We start from the raw sequence: 22,071 nt of genomic DNA, 5'->3' as shown, positions 1-22,071 counted from the left end.
AGTTACACTTTTGAAAAAAAAAATGACCACATTATTCTTTAATCGTTATGAAATTAACATTGTCACAATTTCACAAATGACCCATTCACTTGATCGAATTTGTTACAATCAAATCAAGTAAATATAATTATGTAAGACTACAACTTCTGAGGACCATATCCCCAACTGATTTCATGAAAGAGGTTCAAGACTATGATAGCACAACTTAGAGGCCCAATCCTTTGAAATGCAACTTCAAAGTGTGTGTGTGAGTGAGAGAGAGAGAGAGAGAGAGAGAAATGGCACTTCTATCAAGATTTTTGGCCTATGGCACTTATAAATTAAATCACTCTTTTTTATGTATGTTATTGAAGAAAAATAAGACCCTTGAATGTAGGGTTGTCAAACTCACGATTCAACTTTTAGAATCATACATGTTTACAAGTCTAAATACCTCCTCCATCGAGTCACATTGTTTTAGCGTAAGCTTGTTCAAACTCATGCAGGCTTGGTTAGAATCATACAAACTCGCGATTGAATGTGAGCATTTTGCAATTTCAGCGAGAACCAAATTTAAGCAAAAACAACACGTGTTTTCTCTGTTTTGAAGAATATCTAAAACAGAGAACTTAAGACACAATTCTTCTGTACTCTTCGCGGTTTTACTCTTCAAATTAGAAGCCATAGACTTTTATCAGCGCTCCACCAAACAAAACACAAACAGAAATATATGTTCACCAAAATTTAAACAAATGTTTTTTCAATAACTTTTTCTTATATGCATGTCCCAACTTCAATGACAAATATGGAATTATAAGATTAATTTGATAGTAAATAAAGAATAAAAAGAGAAAAAGATGGTAAATTTGATCCTTCTACCGATAAAAAATTAACGATTAACAATTAATACCCGGTATTTATCATTAAAAAAAACTTTTAATAATCACAAATACATGCATGAACAAAGGGAGGTGCACAACGTTTCTCTATGGGTAATAACTAAGAAAGAACAAACGACCCGCCGAACCAAGACGTAAGATATCGCCTTCTCGGATTCACAAGTCAAATCCAAATTTTCAATGTATATAATAGACAACTATCAAGCTTTTATTGCATTTGCATTCATTTTATGCTGGTAAAAAATAACATCGCAAGCATTAAAATGTTTATCAACAATACTTTATGAAATTTAGTTCGAACCAAAATTAGAAAAAGAACATCTATTGTTTCAACTTATTTTTTTTTAAAAGGCATCTATTATTGTTTCAATTTATTGTATTAGGAGAAAACGCTATCTCTATTTCACTTCTCTCTCTGTAGTAAACCCAAGCAACTTGTTGTTCAAAAAATTGATTTTAAATCGTAATTTGATCATATAGTTTTACTAATTGCATGATTTAATTGTTTTAGATCTTTGGAATTAGGGTTTATTAATTTTCTTTTTTAAAAAATAATTTAAAAGGTTCAAAAGGTTGTGATGATTAAATAAGTTTAATTTCTAAAGAAAACCAGGAAAAGGGTTTTAAAATGTGTTATTTATTATCGTAAGTTAGAAAAAAATAATTTAAACTAGTAATAAAATTTATCTTATAGATGAGTTTTATTATTTTATTACTAGTTTAAATTATTTTTTTCTAAGAAAACCAGGAAAAGGGTTCAAAAATTGTTTTTTTTCAAAGCTTATTCAGACTCACCTGAAATTAAATCACACATTCGAAATAAACTGTATAAATGCATCATAATTATGATTGAGGATATGATAATGTATCATAATTTATTTTAATTTAATTTTTAGCCTGAAATTCTCCATACATAAAAATTATATTGGACCTAAATAAAGTCGATGAACCTACTTAGTTGAGGAACAAAATGCTTATTATGTCAATTTTATTTTACATTTACAAAGATTTAAATCTAAAACCTCGTTTAGAAAAATTAAGTTATTAACTATTAAGTTCTTCATTTGTATTCTATTTCATTAACTCATTGATAATATTTTTCAAACATATATATTAAACAATTTTTTACATAAATTAAATTAATTTTTTATGTGTCACATAACTCTAAATATTAGTATCAAAGTTAACTGAATCATTAACAATTTTACGAAATTGTTTTCAAATTTTTAGAAATGCATCTGGAGTTCGCAACAACTTTGTCGAGAGGCTTCTTTCACAAGAAAGGTCAAGGGTTACTCGTTGCCCCCGTGAAGGATTTGGAAGTACCGTTTCCTACTTCAAAATGGATCCTTTATTGAATAATTTATAAACATAATCATCAAACTTTACTGCATTTATATTTACATTATTACTATTAAAATTTATTTTTAAATTCATAAAAGTCATATTAATTCTTTAGTCGTCTTTTATGTATAATATAAGTCGTCTCTCAAAATAATAAAAAAAATGTTTCAGCCCAGACACTGCAGCAAAAAAAAAGTCCCTAAAAATAAAATAAAAAATATTATGCGTTTTATAAATTTTGAACATGTAAGTTATTCATACAAATTTAGGGTTAAAGTACAATTTAAATATTAAACTTCCTGCTTTATTTAAGAATTAATCCAGATAGCCAAGCAATGCATGATCATAAAAATAAAATTAATTTAAAATAGAGTAGTAACGGTAAATTTTCAATACTTTTATTATTTTTTTACTTTCCAGTAGTATGATCTATATTTGTATTGTCGTGTCATTGATTAAATTTTAAAAATTAAAATTATAAAAAAAAACTAATTAAAGAGCTGCATATCCATATGAAAGATACTTTTTAATTATTAGTTTTAATAAATTATTTTTAAATTCTCCTTAAAAAAAATTAAAATTCTAATTAATAATATGACAATATTTTCTTAACTAATCAGATCATTTATGAAATATATTTAGGTTAAGTTTTTAAAGTACGTAGCACTGATCAAAATATTTAATCTTGAAAGGTCATTGATCATTTTTTTAAATTTGTATATGGACTATGGTATTTATATACCTTATTCCATTAAGTTGTGTTTACGAATTCTTTTCTTTAGGGGGAAAAGTTAAGCATATTCAATATTTTTAGCGGAAAAATCTTGATTAGCTAGCTTGCAAAAAGAGAAACTACAATAAACTTTGATATATTACAAAGAGATAAATAATGATTGGATTCTAAAATATAGTTCTTACCTTTTGATGATGCACATTACTTTTTATCTTTTCTTTCTTCCTTCCTTTTTCTCATGCCATCCATGTTGTTTTAGAAGTATGGTCCAAAGTATGCCACTTTATGCATGAATTAATGGTTGTGACGAACTAACAAGGCATCTTTCGGCACTTGCAATGGTCATCCCAAAAAGGGTGAATAGCCTCTTCCACCTATATTGAATGGTCCATACTTCATATGGGATTTTGAACAAACACTATTACTCTTTGGGTTGTATACTTGATTCTCTGTCTCTAATGCCAAGTTCCCGAAGTAGTTGGGCAAGCATATTGAAAGTGAATGCTTGCGTGGACTCGGGGAGTAAATCGTGAAGGAAAGGGGAAAAAAATGTTATAACATTGATAAATGTTTTCTAGATTACGTTTATTAATTGCTTCGGTTTGAAGAGAATTTTTTTTTAATTATGGGTATTTTTCGGTTGAAAATCCATAATTAATCTTTTAACCGTGCTGAGATTTATTTAAAGAATTAACTTCTTTTATTAAATATTTGATTTGAAAGAAATATAAATTCTTTTTAATAATATTCTCATTAAGAACTCGTGTTCGATTCATTATATTTGCAAAAGATAAATTTTCATTATATTACATATTCTAAAAAGTGTAAAATATTGTGACATTAGTCCCTAAATATAAGAAAACTTAAAATTAGTTTCTATATTATCGCTTTAATTTTTAAACTCAATTATTTATTATTATTTTAATTCTTTTGCTGACATTATCTTTTAAGTCACGAATTTTTGAATTATGAATTAAAGTAAGTGATAGATTGCACTTTTAGGGATCTTTATTAAATTGTATTCTTTTAGAAATTAAAGTGACAACGTGTCAGGCTTTTGGGTATTGGCCGAAATAAGATAAAAGCAAATTAATGACGGATACACAGAAAAAATGTATGGCAAAATTACATTTTCATGAGCCACATATTATATCATTTAGTTATTTATATTTTTTTATGGATTCATTGACATAATTTGATGAGTCTATTAGACTATCAACAAAAAATTGATATGTGTTTAATGAGCGAAAATTAGTTTGATCAATTAGGAGATAATGGAAACCTTTATATGTTTAAAACCTGAGGCATGTTATGGTCTCCAATATATCAAATCAAGAAATAATTTTTTATCTCTCCGTCTGAATAGAAAATGACAATTCCATGAGAAATAAGATGATTTGATTAAGTAAGGTCATTAAAATCCTATGCAGTTCTGATATTGTTCAAATTTTGTTACGTTTGTTTGATCAATCACTATAAATTCAGGTATTATTCATAACCTCTCTTGATAATTTAACAAAATGAACTCTTAGTGGTTATTGATATTTTGTAAAAATCTCTTAAAATTCCAACCGTTCAAGGTGAAGAACACCATCAACCAGAAAGCATGAAGGGTGCCTCAAGCTCAAATGCTCCATGTACTCTCCTCCTAGTAAGGCCTAGTTGTGAACTTGAGGAAAGGGTTGCACACTTGCATCCCCTCTTCCTTTCATATTAAGTGTTTTCTAAAGAATTATAAAACTGATTTAATAGTTAAAGAGATAATGGAAAATTGAGAAATTGTGAGTTAGAATTTTTCAACTAATATTCTAATAAAATTAACCATTAATGTTTGTCATAAAAAAAAAGTGTTCGTTGATGATTTCTACCTTTCTTTGCCATGTGTCAATCTATGATTTGTCCTACAAGCCATGTGTCAATCTATGATTTGTCCTACTAGCCATGTGTACGAACATGATACACATCAACTTCATGCATGAATATGGGAGCATATAATAGCGTCGTTTTGTCCCCTTCTAACATGCTAGGCGATGAGATGCTCCTCTTGACAAGTTGTCACGTCCTTGTGATTTGGTGTTTGCTTGTTTTGTCGATTGTCAAACGCATGTCAGGACTTATTTAAGGTATTTACAAGGTCTAAGAACCATTATAGTGAATTTTAAAAGTTAGTTCAATGTAGCACTTCTCAAATTGCATTGGTCCTAACCTTGTTACTTGACCAATCTTCAAGGCATGCAGTCGATGTTGTCCTAAGAGAGTAAGTTTATAGGTTAGTAGTTCCAATGAGTAAAGGATTAGCCGCCCATGTTTGTGATGGTTGACCATCCAAGCATTAAACCTAGAATACATAAGTAATTAAGGTGGTCATCTTCATCTATATGTGTATGACTTGGTCTTTGAATCGAACAATTAATTATTAATGTTGTTATTTTTCCTGTTCTTCTTCTTTAATTAAACTAATATTTGAGAGAAAATTGATTTTAAGAAAATATATTTTTTCAATCAAAAGTTAAAAAGTAAGTACAAGTAATTAATTTTAATCTTACAAACTGACTCATTAACTAGTAGAATTAAGTTGAATAGTCTATAAAAATAGATTTTAATATTTTGCATACTATTACGTTAAAGAAAGAAATAGATAAATTGTCTCTAAATTACCTAATGTCCGAAAAAATGGAGTAATTTTTAATTAATCTGAACATCGAAGATTGGTTGATATTTTCATTTTATGTATTTATAAAAATTTTAAGAAAAATAAAGCTATATATGCGTGTCCTATACCACTACAAGAAAATAAGTTGGGTGAAATTTTGTGATGGAAATAATTTTCGTCACACAAATTTGACTACATTCTTCCCCTTGTATAGAAATTTTTTCAAAAATATGTTTATTTTTTTTATAAGACTTTATCCAATTTTTCTCTTGCATTAATTTTTTTTAACTAAATATCCTTAAGTATTTCACGATACTTTAGTCAATAATCAATACATGTAATAAATTAATAAGATAGTTTTTTTTATCTCTTTTTCTGTTGATTTGAAAAGATAAATTGCATAATTATCGTTTTTCTTTATATATTTATTATTTAGATGAAATTAAAAAAATGACGAATTTCAATAATTTTAAATATAAATTTTGAAAAACAGAAATTATTAATAAATTTAATATTTCTAACTAAATTTATATTTTTTAGTAAATTAGTTAAAATTTAATTCTTATAAGTAGTAAAAAAAATGTAAAATATATTTAATCATATAAAATATTACTCAATTTCAATACCTACGTCAATAGGATCACGGATCCCTCAAAAGGATATGCTAGACTTTGATGTAGACTTATGTCACGAATGTTTACTTATGATGTGAACGTACATAACTTGAAGAGAAATTAACCTTGAAAATTGATATTCTAAACTAAATTGGCATTTTTTTTAAAATTAAAAGATACTTTGTTTTTCGTTAATACAATTATACAATTTTAGCAGGAAATTATGTTACTTGCACATAATTATTTGCATATAATTTTATAGTTATTTTTTACTATTGGTTCTAGAATGGTCTTTTTTGCTCATTTTTTTCACCAAATATTATTTTCTGAGAAGAAAATTGTTTTAACTTTTAACATGATCTTTGTGTGTGTACTGTGTACTGTCTACCCTTTGCCTTTTGGCTAATGGAGAATAGGATTGAACCTCTACACTAATGGCCCCACTTCTTAATTTTATGTCTTACATGATCAGCTTAGCTTAGCTTAGCTACGGTCTCAAGTCTCAACTTTCTAGTGATTAGCCAAAGCGAATTTTTTTAAAAAAAAACAGAATATATATTTTTATTTTAGTTGTTATGTAACGATTTTATTCCAATAATTTCATTATTTAATTATAAGAATTTTTTGGAATTTGAATTCAAAATCTAATTCAATTGATTTAGTAAGAGGTAAGAATGTGTGTGAATTATTATATATAATCGATTTCTATTAATAAAAAAATAAAATAAAAAATTCTTCAGATATGCACTGTAGTTTCGTAATTTTATCTTTTTTTAATATTCATTTCCTTCCTGATTGGTACCTAGGAATCTAATAAAGCTTCTAAAAAAAGGAATCCAATAAAGATCTTCTTTTTAATTGTCGATAGAAAACAATCTAATGAAAGCTTATCATGAACTATTAATTAATACCAGTAGACTTTTTATCCATTTTAAAAATTTGTTTGCAGAAAGCAATGTATATTTTGGCTATTTTTTTCATTCAAATACATTAAATAGTTTGATATATTTAAACTATAATGGACATAAATAGTTTTTCTTTTTCTTGTCATATTGAAATACTAGCATTTTCCCGTGCCATGATATTTCCAACTTTATTGAGAAACATATTGAAAATAATTTTTATAAATTGATGCTAACGATAATTATTATAATTATAATTTATAAATTGATATGTCTAAATATATTTTCTATAGAAAAGAAACATAAAAACTATTTACACAAATTATTATTATTAATAAATGGAGCATAAGAAATTTTTTTAAAATATTTAGATTTAAAAAATCGGAGAATAAAATAAAAAAAAGTCTAAATAAATTTCATATAGGTTATTTTAAACACGTAGCGAGACTTTTAAAATTAGTAAAAAAAATCATCATTAAATTGGAAGTGGTATTTAAAAAGGTTAACTAATTAAAGCCATTAATATAAAATGCAAGGCATCATAACATGGTAGGTGTATGTTTGGATTAACGATGATAAAATTAATTTTGAATGGTAGAAATAAAAATTATTCTTATTTGCTTCTATTTTATCATGATTTTTATATATCATAATTGATTTTATTATAATTTTAAAAATAATTTAAATATATAAAATTTAGTTAAAATCAAGGTTGACTCACTTTATTATAATCTACCATAATTTTAAAGAAAATACTAAATGCTTCAAAATTGCAAGGAGTATTTTAAAAAAGTTAGCAAGTTTACGATGAGGGAAAATTCGGTAAAATCATAAAACGATGTAAACAACTTTATGTCTCATCGCAATAGTGCAATACCAAGAGAATAACTGGCAGCAAAGTGCAGACCTTTTCCCACAAAAGAATACATAGATTTCAACAACGAAAATACGTTTAGAAAAATCACTTTTGGAGTCTTAGAATCTGAGCCAAGCCGAGCCGCAAAGAACTGGGTCTGTTAATGTAGTTGATTCAAACGACATCGTTTGCTATCACGAACAGAAACAAAATTCAACCACTACAGCACTACGCTAGCACGGTCCACTGCACAGTAGCACATACATAAACGTTAAGAGTGGGGTGCCTCATTACGTTAATAAAAGTTTGTTAAGTCGGTAATGGACTCATGTTTTAATAAGATGTAGGTTTAATTTTTTTTTTTATTGATATAAGAATTTATAAATTATTTTTAAGTCTTAAGATCTTTGGGATCTCACGAGTGTCTAAGATTCAATTTATTTAAATTTTTCATCATATATATAAAAAAAAGTCCTTGTAACAATAATAAGGGTTTTTTCTTGTAAGTTACGACCCTCACGCGTGTGGGGTCCGCGAAGTATGAACCAACAATAGAGGCTCCAAGTGGGCCCCATTAGGTGCCTGGTGGAATTGAATGGACCCAATGGCTTCTAGTTGCCAAGGGAAACGGGTCCCACACCTTGCCGCCTTTTACTTATTCTTGCCATTTCATTTCTTTTGGGCATCCACTACTTGCTAATCATAAACGTCATTATTGCCATTACATATTTCTCCTTGTTTTCATTCTATTATTCATATAAAATATTTATTAATTTTATTGATAATTAATTTTTATTAGATAATTTAGTTTATCATTTTTAAGAAAATTATTTTTTGATTATGTTTTATCCACTCATAAAATTTAAAGTCTTGAAATCTTATTTAAATTATTTAAGTTAAAATTCACTCAAATCAACAATATTTTAGTATCTAGTATCTATCTATAATCATTTTTACTTAACAGTATTGTGTTTATATATATAGCTTAACTAAATTTTATTACATAGTTATTTGTCATATAAATTACTTTTATAAATTTTTAATTACTTTCATATTATATTTTAAATAATTCAATAAAATGAATTCAAAATAATTTGTGGACATATCATAAACTATTTCTATATTTTTTTAAAAAAAATTTACATAAATATTTATAGAATTTAATGGGTAGGATCAAACTATTAGAAATCATTGTACTAAGGAGGTTTAATTCAAGTAGTTGAACAAAATTCATAAATTCTTATAATTTTGAATAAAAAAGAATTAGAAAAAATAATAAAAAAATACTGTTGAGATAACTTTTTAAATAATTGTTATACACTCTTATTTCTAATTACATGTAAAATCACTTCAGATTGTTTTGCATAAACTATTTTTTTCATATTTACTACTATACCACAAAATAATTCTAGATAAATAATAAATAGACTCTCCCGAATACATCCTAATCAAATTAAAGCTCCTATATCTTTGCCTACGTTTTGAGGACCAAACTTGTAACAAATCACCGCTTGTTTGATGTTGAAAAATCTAAAATTTAACGGTCCCAATTGCTTGTGGATATTGAGTAATGTTTGGACCTGAATGGTGATCAGTAGATCACGGAGAATAAAGTAGTTATGGAATCAAAAGACTGTTATTCTACAAAAGCATTAATGCACATTAAATAAAGAAGAAAAATAATTATCGTATTATTCATAAGAATCAAAGAAAAACAGTCTAAATTATCAGGAGATCTTTACAACAACCAACACATGCTCCACCAATTAGCTAGACTCATCTGATGAAGAAAAATGATTTGCTGAAACATATATACAATTTGATCATTAACATTTTATGAGTTTAATGATAATGTGATGTACATTATTAACTAATTAAAAATCTATATCAATATAATTTTTTATGATAACTGTTATAAAAATTAATAAATTTATCATTTATGATAAAATAAAAATTATATTTATACACAATAATTTATAATTGAATAATGATATAAATTTGTTTTAGTATGTCAACGCATGTTATTTTCTCTTATACGTTTACTAGTACGGTGACTTGCGCAATACACGAACATGCTATTGTGTTTATAATTTTGAAGTTATTATTTTAATTTTAATTTATTTCATATTAGTTAAGAATTATAAAACATAAATTCTAGAGTAATAATTTCAGATAGTTAACCTAATTTAAGTTTCAAAACATTTTTATACACACATTTAACAATAAAAAAATACTTATAAAATTAAATCACGACTTAAGTTGTTTAAAAATAAACATTAATAACTTTCAGACTTCATAAAATAATTAAGTCTTAAATAAAATGAGAATACATGAAAGCTTGATAATGAATAATGTTGAGACGGATCAATTATCGGACATTTCCTTCACTGTTACTTTTCTAATGGGCTTAGTGATGAAAGCTTGTGTCCTTGCTTCCTCGGCAACAAATATTTTTTCATTGTTAGTTGATTTGACTTTCAAAAAAAGGCTGATTTAAAGAGTAACTTCAATTGCATCCACTATATCATATCTCAAAACCTTTTGATCAAATTAGTTATTTTATGTTTATTACATATTATTAAATAATTATGAAATATAAAATCCAAAATAATGATTACAATAATTAAACTTAATTTAAGTTTCGTAAAACTTTTTTATACATCACATGGTTGAAGTATTTTATTTTTCATTATTGCATAGAAAAAATGGATTTTTTTTTTTGTTTTTCACTAGAAAAAAGAATCTTCAACCTATTACATTTGTCACCCTAGACATTCATGAAAGAATTTTGATTTGGAAAATAAATATCAACATGTTTAAGAGATTCTCCTTGACTTTTATTAATTGTTGTTACAAAAGATATAACTATTAAAAATGATCTTCTTTAAAATTTCAAAGGAGATCCTATCATTTAAAAATAAACAATTTGTGCATTAATAAAATGTGAATTAGTGATAATTGCGAAATATGAGCTAATTTGATAGTTAATTTTGACTAATAAATGAATGTAATTTCTTTATTTTATTATTGTTTTTAAGGAAATAATGAAGAAATTAACATCTTTAAAATTTTTGATTAGCAGAGTTTAACATAAGAAGATTTCAAGTGTTTTACAGGAAAATTTGATGCAAAAACTAGAAGAAAAGTTAAAAAAAATCTGATAACTCACTTAGCGCGCGTTGTAGGCTTAACGCATGTTGTAGGCTTAGTGCTTAGTGCGTAGAAAGCCCACAATGAAGTCCAAATGTGCGCTTAGCGTGAAATCTCGTGCTAAACGCAAATAAAGCATGAGCCTCTCCCTTAGGAAAACCCTATTTCCTTTGTCATTCTCCTTTTTCTTATTACTAGTCATCCATCCCTTTTTTTATTAGTCTTTGAAGTGTAAAGCCTCTCATGGTTATGAGAGGCTAAACCCCTATCTGTTGGAGCCTAGCAGCCAAGAAACATATCTGAAGGAGCATATTAGTAAATGTTGGTGGAAATTGGAAAAACATTTAATAGAGAAAAATATGAATATTCTATCAAGGATAGTTAGACATACTAGACCCCAATATAATTGTATTGTGATATCATCTTTGTTCTCTTCTTGTTTATTTTACCTTTATAAATTTAATTTCTTTCCTTCTCTTTATTTCTATCATACTCTCTCTTCTATTGCTTACAAATTAAGTATTTACTAACGTAAGTACAAGCAAAGTCCTTATGGACTCGACACTCGATCTTCCGTTTGATCTTTACATGTGTGACAAAATTGATATACTTGTCAATTTGTTAATAATTAATTTTTATATTTTCATCTAATCATAAATCAGGATGATTAATAAAGTCATTCACTTTTTATTATATTGCCTTTAAAGTTATATCGATCATAATTTTTATTAGTTAATATATAAAAAATTTTACATTAACAATACATCATCGTTAAATTCATTTTAAAAAATCAAATCAATAAATTGTTGGTATGAAAAGATACTAAATTCGATTCCTTTAAATAATGTCTTGGTTAAAAGTCTTTATGGTAAAAAAAAATATTTTTAAAATAGTTTTTAAGTATTTAATAATTGCAGGTTAACATAAAAACTAATAAATATTTATAATGAGAGTTCACAAGTAATGAACATTTACTATTCAACAAAATAGGAGAAAAAAAACTTGTGAATCAGTATAAAATTTATTGCTTTCTGGTTTCTTGATTTTTACCAAAAACAGAACGCGTCATAAAAGTCGGAGTTGAAGGCTTGGAGCAAAGGACGAGTCACATATTAAGGTATTATATTAATTTACACGGATAAAGACCTTCTTTAAAGATTGACATATTTTTAAAAAGATTAAAATAATAATCTATGATAAGTGTGAACTATCATTTATAATATGTAATTTTTAAAATATACATTGTAATATCATCATTTGAGTTTTGTCAAGTAGTTTAACTCTGTCACATTAACATATGCTACGTAGTATTGAGTATATCCTTGTTTTTTTTAAGTTACTTTCAAGCTTCTTAACAATTTTGTTATTTTAATGTACATTAATGTTTAATATTAGTATTTTCGGTCCTTTTATAAGATATTTTTTTTAGAAATTTTATCTTGACTTTTTAATAAGACTGTTTCAAATTATTTGCCATATTTTTTTATACAAAAAATGATCTTGACAGTTTTTTAGTCAATAAATAATAAATATTGTAAAATAATTAATTTCTTAAATTTTCTCATTTTCTTAAGGATAAAAAAAAGTCATGAGTTAAAATTATTTCTTTAATTCAACTAGATATTAGATAGATACACGCTTAACACGACATCACCATGCACACCCAATCACAAATGACACTGTAAAATAAAAAATAAAATAAAAACAGTAAATACTCATCAATTCCTTATACATATCCCTATCTTTTAACCCATCAACGACAAAGTCCTTAAAGCCAACTTTGTTGGCATCCTATGCGACCAAGATAACGAACTTCACTAATCATTATTAGCATCTTATGCAACAACAACAACAAGATTAGAAGATACACCAAGGCTTGCAATTTCACTACTTACGGTTTTAATGGGCTAAGTTAAAGTGATTAGAGGAGATGTTAAGATTTTTTATATTTGCTCCCATGATGTCAATTTCATGCTCGACTTATACCCTCAAGCACCAATCTTTAAGTTAGTAGTCACTTGGCATTCAATACTTGAGATCACACACTACTACTGTCGTAAGCATGCATGTTGTGCACGAGTGATGTTTTACGTGATTTGCAATGGAATTATTGAGCAAACATAACAAGATTTAATGTTGTAAGACCACCAAACACATTACTCCAACCCCTCCCATAAATACCTCATTGCAATTGTTCTTGTAGCTAAATTGTATCTAAGGAAGTATTAGACCTAACCTAAAAGCATTCAATATGAAGTGTAATTCCCTTTCTAGATCAAATGTTGGGAGTTATATGAGTTTATACTGTATCTGAACAACTATGATATCCCTGGGGCAATTTCCTGTATCCATCGTAGTCATTGCCTGGAGATCCTTGGGTGCACATTGTGGGTGGTTACATCTAGGACATGTTCTGGGACCTTGTGTTGTGCTTGGTAGAGTGAGTATTATAACCGACCGCTTAAAGCCAATTGGATACCAAATGAGTATACTGCTAAAGGGTTGACTCAATCATCCTAACACCAAAGAGGTATACAATCTCATATTCCCGAGTGAGTGTGTAAGCACCCAGGGATTAAGTGGTTAGTCTTGATCGGTCACCGACTGAAGGGGTACAACAAAATTCACCATATATAAACATTTTGTTTCTTCTTTAATGCAAACATGTGTAGACTCCCCCTCACGCTATATCGCTAGTCATTCTGATCACCTCTGCGTTACTTGCATACTGGTGAGCCGGTCATCAACTTGAACCATCGGCTCCGATACCAATTATTGGAGAGATTCGAGGGATGTATATGTGGACCACGAGTCACCACATAAGGAGATCTGACACCACACTCTAACCCAAAACCTTAAGACTCAGGTTTATGGGTCTTTTCCTCGCTATGGTGCTCAATCTTTTCACTTCTATCCGATTTGGGACTTCACCTGACACTTGTAACTCAACAACTCACCCTGAAATTAAAAAAAATATATTCTTATTGTAACCTTCAGCATATGTATATGAATACTTTGTTTTTCTTTAATGTGGTTATTCTACTAAACACTAACTTAAGCATCACTGTCTTTGAAGATATGTCTCGCTTATTAGGCTTACAAAACCTTATTACTTTCGCCACAAGCCAACCGATTGAAAGAATAACCACATAGACAAATTATATTTTCCGCTACTTAAAATCACTAATTAAACTAAAATAATTAATTTCGTACTACCCACTAGATGATTACCTATTAAATAATGTCCGACTAATGAAAGAATGATGTGTATTAAATAAGAAACGAGAATCTTAAAAACAAGTAAGTTTCGATCATACAATTAGAATAAATATTCGGAATTAAACTTAATTAAAATACTGTTAATGGATATCCATATATAGTATAAAAAAATTATCATTTCACTAGCTTCAACCTTTACGTAGCATTTTAAGCTAAGCACATGAAAGTGTGGTGTGATTGTGCACGTTACATGGAAGGGAGGCCTCGAGTGTACGAATTTGGCATACAAGGCAAACACAAAAACAGAACAAGAGAGGGACAATAAATCCCACTCTTCTTTAAACCCCCTGGAACTGCATCTCATGTGACTCACTCAATTCTTCTTTCTCTATAACTAAAAATCAAAACCCTTTTCATTGCAACAATAACAAATCATCAAACCCCTCTCTCTCTCTCTCTCGTTTTAAACCATTTTCCTCTGCCCATGGCGGCTGTCCCAGCATCGCGGACCGATCCACCACCGGCAATGGTGCAGCCGCCGCTGCTCGTCTCTGACCCCTTCGCCAAGGACGCCATTCTCGCCTGGTTCCACGGCGAGTTCGCCGCCGCCAACGCCATCATCGACGCCCTCTGCGGCCACCTCGCGCATCTCGCCGCCGCATCCTCAGACTACGACGCCGCTTTCGCCGCCATCCACCGCCGCCGCCTCAACTGGATCCCCGTCATCCAGATGCAGAAGTATCATTCCATCGCCGACGTCACTCTCGAGCTCCGCAGAGTCGCCGAGAAGAAAAGCGAGCACGAAGCAGCGAAAAAAAGCGAGAGCAGCTTCGAAGAGGAAGGGAAATTGGAGAAGGAAACGGCGGAAAACGGCGGAAACGACGGTGATGACGATGCCGCGCCGGAGTATGATTCGCCGGACAGTGAAATTACCGATTCAGGTAATAATAATCAATTCCACAGTGATCTCCTTTAACCTTTTGTTTTTGTTTTCAATACAATTCACCTTCAATCTTGTCTTTTGATATTTTATGATACTCTTTTACGATTCATCTTCCACCTGTTGCCGGAGAATTTAATCGTTTCTTAAAGCGAGATAGGAGATAACACAGTTTAATTTTCAGATTATTCGATATTATTTGTGTTTTTTTTTAATCACGAAGGGTGAAAACTTTTTTTGTGTCTTTTCATAGGAGCAAACTTTATGGTTTTCTGCTTTTATATTTCTTTTTCACCACTTTTTCATAAAACAATTATATTTATATCAGAAAAAAGTTATTTTCGTTCCCTGCAGTGCGGCGAAGAAAACGAACCGAAGGATATTTGGCATGAAAATTAGTTTACATATTGAAGTGAATTTTCGGTTGAGCAATGGTAGACCGCAGACGTCGTTCAACGTTTTGATGCTTTTATTTTCCAAATAATTTTCTTAGGGGAACCAAAACCATCGCCAATAATGTTAAAGCATCACAGAATTTTAAAATAGAGAGATTTCTTACTTTCAATGTACATTTTTTGGTTTTTTGTTATAATTTTTCTTGAATGGAAACATTTTCCATATTTTGTGAGTTTGTTTTTTGTGGTGGGACCATATTTTGTGAATACGGTCTGGGTACCTTTGGTGTTACGGTTAGTTGGGGAGCATGGTGGCAGGGGGCGAATACCACAACGTTGGATGGGGAAGACATCTAGAGATGTGTTCATTTTTATTTATTTTTTATTCTTGTTACTACAGTCGGCTGCATAATGCTGTTGTTTTGATGGTATCGTACCACGTGCGAGGGATCGGGCTTGAATGGGTGGGTAGTTGAGCTTTGACATATTAGGTGCTATTCCCTATGAAATACCCTGGTGACTGGTGTTCAGTGTGTTGTTGATGGGTCCAAATTGGCGGGTCAACTCTGTTGACTCATGCTTGGGTGAAGGATCCGATGAATGGACTTTAATTATGGGTTAGGGTATTAGGATTTACTGGGAGGTAGAGAGTAAATGCTAGTACTACTAGCATAAAAAGAAGAAAAAAAAGGAAAACGAAACATGTTCTTCTTAGGAGTACTAATAATACTTCTACAATAATTCCTAGTGCATGATTGCTTATGGACCTGGATCCTTGCAGTCAAAGTTTCCTCTGGTTATCATCTTTTTTTAAATCATAATACAATAATTTAATGGTCCTATTTTTGTTGTTGAGAAAATTTGATTGAAGAGGCTAGTGAGGATCCAAACTCCAAACTAGTGGTTACATGTTTTGAATGTGCATTAAAAGACATTTTCACACTAAAATATATAAAATATATAAGAAGAGAAATAAAAAAAAGGTTTTTTTGGATGAATTTTTTCTTCTTCTCAAGTGCTGAGAAATGGGAGGAAAAAAGTCTATTATCTATCTTCTTTGTTTGGATTTTTAGAGAAATTACATAAATTATTTATAACTTAAAAAACTAAAAATAATAATAAATATTTTTATGTCTAGAAATAAACGATAAAAAATAAAATTTTGGGTTAAATTTAATTTTTTAGTTAGTATAATAGTTCTTCATATAATTTATTTATTTATTTATACCCTAAGTGTTATTCACTTATTATCTTTTTATTTCTATCTATTTAAATAATACTTCTTTTTATTCTATTTCTGTCGTTTTTTTTTCTGCATATTTGATTCTTCATTCAAATAAAGTACAGGAGAGAAATAAAAGGAAAAATAAATAAATTATAAAAAGTAATGAAAGAATTTGTTGTGTGTGTATTGTTACTCTTTTTTTCTTTTTTTTCCTGAAAAGAACAAACCATGCTTGAGCAGCCGGTTGCGTTCATACCCTTATTGGGGGCATGTGCTACCATCGTACTTTTGTTTGTTCCAATAGCCAGCCCATTTTGTCACTATTAACTGTACTCTGTGCTTGGGGGGATACTGGTATTGGTTATGCTGGGGGAGGACTAACGCATGGTTACTTTGTTGGAAGGCGGCAAATGTTTCTAAACAATCACACGACAAAAACAATTGCTAAATGATGAAATTTCAATTTAACAATCTTACTTAGCTAATGGTGACTATGGCAATGTTTGGGGCTCTGCTTGCTTTATTGCTAACCCTTGTTGAAATCTCTCTGCTTCTCTCGGCTAACCATCACTAAAGTGCAGGTAGTATTTGACTCATAACACCCAAAGGGTTGAGGTTAAACTAACCATGCAACCCATAATGCGTATAATAAATCATTTCTATCAACTGAACCGGTGAATATAATGTTTAATTTGGATGAAAATGTGTTGCATTTTAATGTGATAAGTAACTCCATTCCCCCTTTTTGTTGAGTGCTAAAAGTTGCATGGATTTTCTTTGGTCTGATGGGCAGGATCTCAGGAAATGCAACCCAGTGTGATGAACAACAACATATGTTCTAATCATGAAGAATGCGAAGGACGTTCTTCACAGATAAAGCTGACAAAAGGTTTCACAGCAAAGGAGTCCGTGAAGGGGCATATGGCAAGTTCTTTTGTTTACAACTTCAATAGTCAATACGTTCTTTTTAATAAAGAAGCATGCATTCATAGAAGTGGAATCACTAGTTTTTGTAATAAGAAGTAGCTGGATATTGCTGAATGAAGGATGATTGCAATTAGCAGGTGAATGTTGTGAAAGGATTAAAGTTGTATGAGGATGTTTTCTCTGAATCAGAAATCTGCAAGCTGACTGATTTTGTGAAGGAGATTCATGCTGCTGCCCAGAACGGGGAGCTCTCAGGTAAGTCACCTTTAATTGGTCATTTCCTGTACGTTTAATTACTTTATATCATGCTAATTTTTAGGTTTTTACTCATCTTGGTCATCCGTAACCACTTATCAAGACAGATGGAGGCTATTTATAGGTCTAATTTTTGGGACTAGGGACTTATACAATGGACGGCAAATTTCTTTCAATTTATTAAATAAATCAAGATCAGGTTCTCTGTTATCCATAATAATAGATCAGGTGTTTTTGGACTAATTATTATCTTTCTTGACACAGTTGTACTTGTATGTCTTCATTGTATTTTTTTTTCTTTGTAACAATCACAAGACAGGTTTACACACAGATAATGATTTAAAGCTAGTTTTTCTGTTGTCTATACTATTTTACGTTCTAAACTAATCTTCTTGAATAAATGTAGGTGAAACTTTTATACTGTTCAACAAACAGATGAAGGGAAACAAGAGAGAGCTGATTCAGTTGGGTGTTCCGATATTTAGACAGATAAAGGACGATAACAAAAGTAAGAACAGAGTATTAAAAGGAAGATTTTATAATTTGACAATCTTTGTCCACCTTAACAACAAAACTGTAATTTGGTTCTTCTAATCCGATATATTAAAAACAATCTAAATTATATAGTATGAATTATGAAATTGAGCTTGTTTTCCTTTTATGTTTACAGGCAATATAGAACCGATTCCAGCACTTCTTCATGATGTCATTGATCACCTTATTCAATGGAAATTAATTCCAGAGTACAAAAGGCCAAATGGTTGTATCATCAACTTTTTTGAAGAGGTAAACATTTCATGTTTTCCCAATCACTTCCATTATCCTGTATTAGTCTGATATCTGAAAGGGTACTATAAGCATCCATTTCTACAAGGGTGTAACCATTCAGCAATGCCTGTACAATTTTATAATTTGTAGGGGGAATTTTCTCAGCCATTCCTGAAACCACCGCATTTGGACCAACCTCTATCCACACTTCTTCTGTCTGAATCAACTATGGCTTTTGGGCGTATCCTTATGAGTGAAAATGATGGGAACTACAAGGGTCCACTCATGCTCTCATTGAAGGAGGGGTATATATTAAACAACTTACGCTCTTAGTGGTTCTAATCTTCCATTTATTTTTTAATACTCTAGTCATATTTCTGGATACAAAGGCAGAATACCTTCAAAATTTATTGGATAGCATGTAAATGAATGCTACAGGGCGAGCCCTGGTGCAGCGGTAAAGTTGTGCCTTGGTGACTTGTTGGTCATGGGTTCGAATCCGGAAACAGCCTCTTTGCATATGCAAGGGTAAGGCTGCGTACAACATCCCTCCCCCATACCTTCGCATAGCGAAGAGCCTCCGGGCAATGGGGTACGAAGTTTTTTATGTAAATGAATGCTACGCAACTACACAACCTTTTTAGAGGATGAAACTAAATGTTCATATAACGCCCTTATTATTTGGTTAGATTGCTTCCCTTTTCCTATTTTATTGAATAATATAGGTACTTTGGGGGACAATTTTTTTTTCCTGTCCTGGAAATATCAATTGCTAGATTGCAGAAGTGACACCTAGTTTCAAATTTTCAGCATTTGCACAAGGTCCTTTATAATTCTCCACTCTGATCCCGTAAAAGCTCATTTTTACACATCTTTTTTTCCATTCATATATTATATTAAGTGTGTAAACTTTAAAGTGGTTAAGTTTTCCTTGTTGAATAGTATTGAGTTTTTCTACTATAAAGGTCTGAAAGCTTCTGAGATGTCCTTAATGAATGCTAGATATGGATATAGTGACTCGACAAGTGGCTTCCTGCTATTTCAGGGGCTGTAGATGTTATGTCTTAGAAAAATAGATGCTAGTTTCCCATTTCTAGCATTTAACTCAATCCCTTGTTATATTTACTTCACATTTCCTCAATTGTTTTCTTTTGGTCCATAACGTTGTAGTATTGTATAATACTTGATTAGATGATGAAACGAAACGCAGGTCTCTTTTAGTGATGAGAGGAAACAGTGCTGACATGGCAAGGCACGTAATGTGTCCATCCCCTAACAGAAGGGTGAGCATTACCTTCTTTAGAGTGAGGCCAGACTCCAATCAATGCCAATCACCAACTCCCACCATGACAACTGCGATGACTCTTTGGCAACCTAGCATTGCTAGCCCATTTACTTTGCCAAACGGACCTCTAAGTGGCTATGAGGCTATGAATATGATGCCCCAGTTGGGAATACTTAGTGCTCCAATGGTCATGTTAGCTCCTATGCGCCCTATGGCAGCAAACACTCACAAACTTCCTCGAGGTGGAACTGGGGTTTTCTTGCCTTGGAAGGGGTCAGCCAGAAAACATGCAAGGCATCTTCCACCGCGTGCTCAAAAAGGACGCCTTATGGAATTACCCTCCCCAGTTGAATCACACACGGGAGAGTCCATTTCTGAACCCAGCATTGCTGTTGAAGGATAGGTATGATTTCTGTCTCAAAGCTGTCATGGGTTTAAAGAGATGTGAATCAAGAAAACGTGGCTTCCATGCCTCGGTTATTTGATCTGGACTGTGGAGTATTTATTTTGTTGTACAAACACAGGGGTTGCTAGAAGAGTTTGTTAAATTCAATTTTTTTTCCTCACATTTTCCCTTTTACTTGCCTTTTAGATAGATAACTTAGAATCTAGTTTTCACAATGGTTTATTGTGGGTTCCAATCAGCTTCAAGGATTTGGAGAATGTGAATTATATTACCGACAGAATTTTATAAGAATGGTCATTTATGTTTTCAATTAGAGTTTTAATTTGAGTCTGACTGTCTACTGGCTGTTGAGGCTGCTACAAGACAGATGAGTATTAGAAAGTGGTTCAGGACATCGAAAGCATTATTAACAGAGAATGGGAGGGGAAGGTAGTACAAATTCCTCCCTCCCGCTTTTGTGTGCATGATCTCCTCTTGATGGATTCTGTTTTTCTCTTGTCCTTGTAATTCTCTGTTTTTCCTTTTCCTCAACACCTCAAAATCAAATCATCATGAGGATGCAGGGTTATGATCGTCTACTTAATTTGCCATTATGATGTAGGAGGGTTAATCTTTATAGTGAAATATTTTGACTTTATAGACTTGTATAGATAAGTACCCATCTCTAATGTATTTATCGTTAACTTGAATTACAGTAACTCATAATTTTAACAAACTTCAACCGTAATCATACTTGTAAAGCAAGTCTACGGAAAAAAGGATATGTATTTCTATTTTTTTAGGATTAAACAAAAGTATTAGCAAATAAAAGCGCTAATGCTACACCCAGTACATAAATTGTTAAAGCTTCCATAAAAGCCAGACTAAGGAATAATGTCTTTGTTAAGTGTCCCTTGATAATTAACTGCTGATAACAGTTTCTACTGAAATAAAAAGGATTGCTCTAAATGCTTCCGGTGAAAATTTTATTCTGTAGTACTCTTATCTCCGACATTTCAAATTATTTAGCATCTCTCTGAAAGTTCTTACTCAGAATTAATATATTATTTTCTAAAATTTGCAAGAATATATATATATATATATATATATATATATATATACACACACACACACTAAATGAACTCACAATACTAAATCTGCACATCTATATGCATCAGATACATAAGCTAGTTTGGTTAATTTTTCTGTTATTTGATCAATACAATAAAGAAGTATACCATAGTCTCATGTCCTTGTTAAAGAAAAACACTTCAACAGAACAAATAGTTTTGCTAACTATTATGCTAAAAGACTAACGTGGTTAAGAAACCAATAAATATAATTTTATATTAGATTTTTTATATTAAAAATCAAGTAGGGATACATTGATAACATTAAATGTTACTTTTCAATTTCAACTAATTTTTCTAATCCACTATTTTCTGTTTTTCTCACGCATGTATTTGGCCCCTATAAATAAGACAGTTCTCAGTCTAAAGACATCCTTAAAAAAAAAAAATACGATGTTAGTAGTTCTGTTTA

General features: G+C 30.4%; 1 protein-coding gene across 1 annotated transcript; it reads left to right on the top strand.

Annotated features, from left to right (window-relative positions):
* The first annotated feature begins 14,551 nt into the window (after window positions 1–14,551).
* LOC114400675 (RNA demethylase ALKBH10B-like) lies at window positions 14,552–21,014 on the top strand. The gene is made up of 7 exons (XM_028363246.1): window positions 14,552–15,290; window positions 17,703–17,833; window positions 17,974–18,091; window positions 18,498–18,599; window positions 18,762–18,877; window positions 19,010–19,164; window positions 20,070–21,014. Exons 1-7 carry the CDS (start codon window positions 14,834–14,836, stop codon window positions 20,545–20,547), a joined length of 1,557 nt encoding a protein of 518 aa, XP_028219047.1. The 5' UTR covers window positions 14,552–14,833; the 3' UTR covers window positions 20,548–21,014.
* The last annotated feature ends 1,057 nt before the right edge of the window (window positions 21,015–22,071 follow it).

The sequence above is a fragment of the Glycine soja genome, chromosome 19 (genome assembly GCF_004193775.1).
Source record: "Glycine soja cultivar W05 chromosome 19, ASM419377v2, whole genome shotgun sequence".
Classification (NCBI taxonomy): Eukaryota; Viridiplantae; Streptophyta; class Magnoliopsida; order Fabales; family Fabaceae; genus Glycine; species Glycine soja.
The sequence above is the reverse complement of the archived record's forward strand: the minus strand, read 5'-3'. Positions and strand labels throughout refer to the sequence as shown.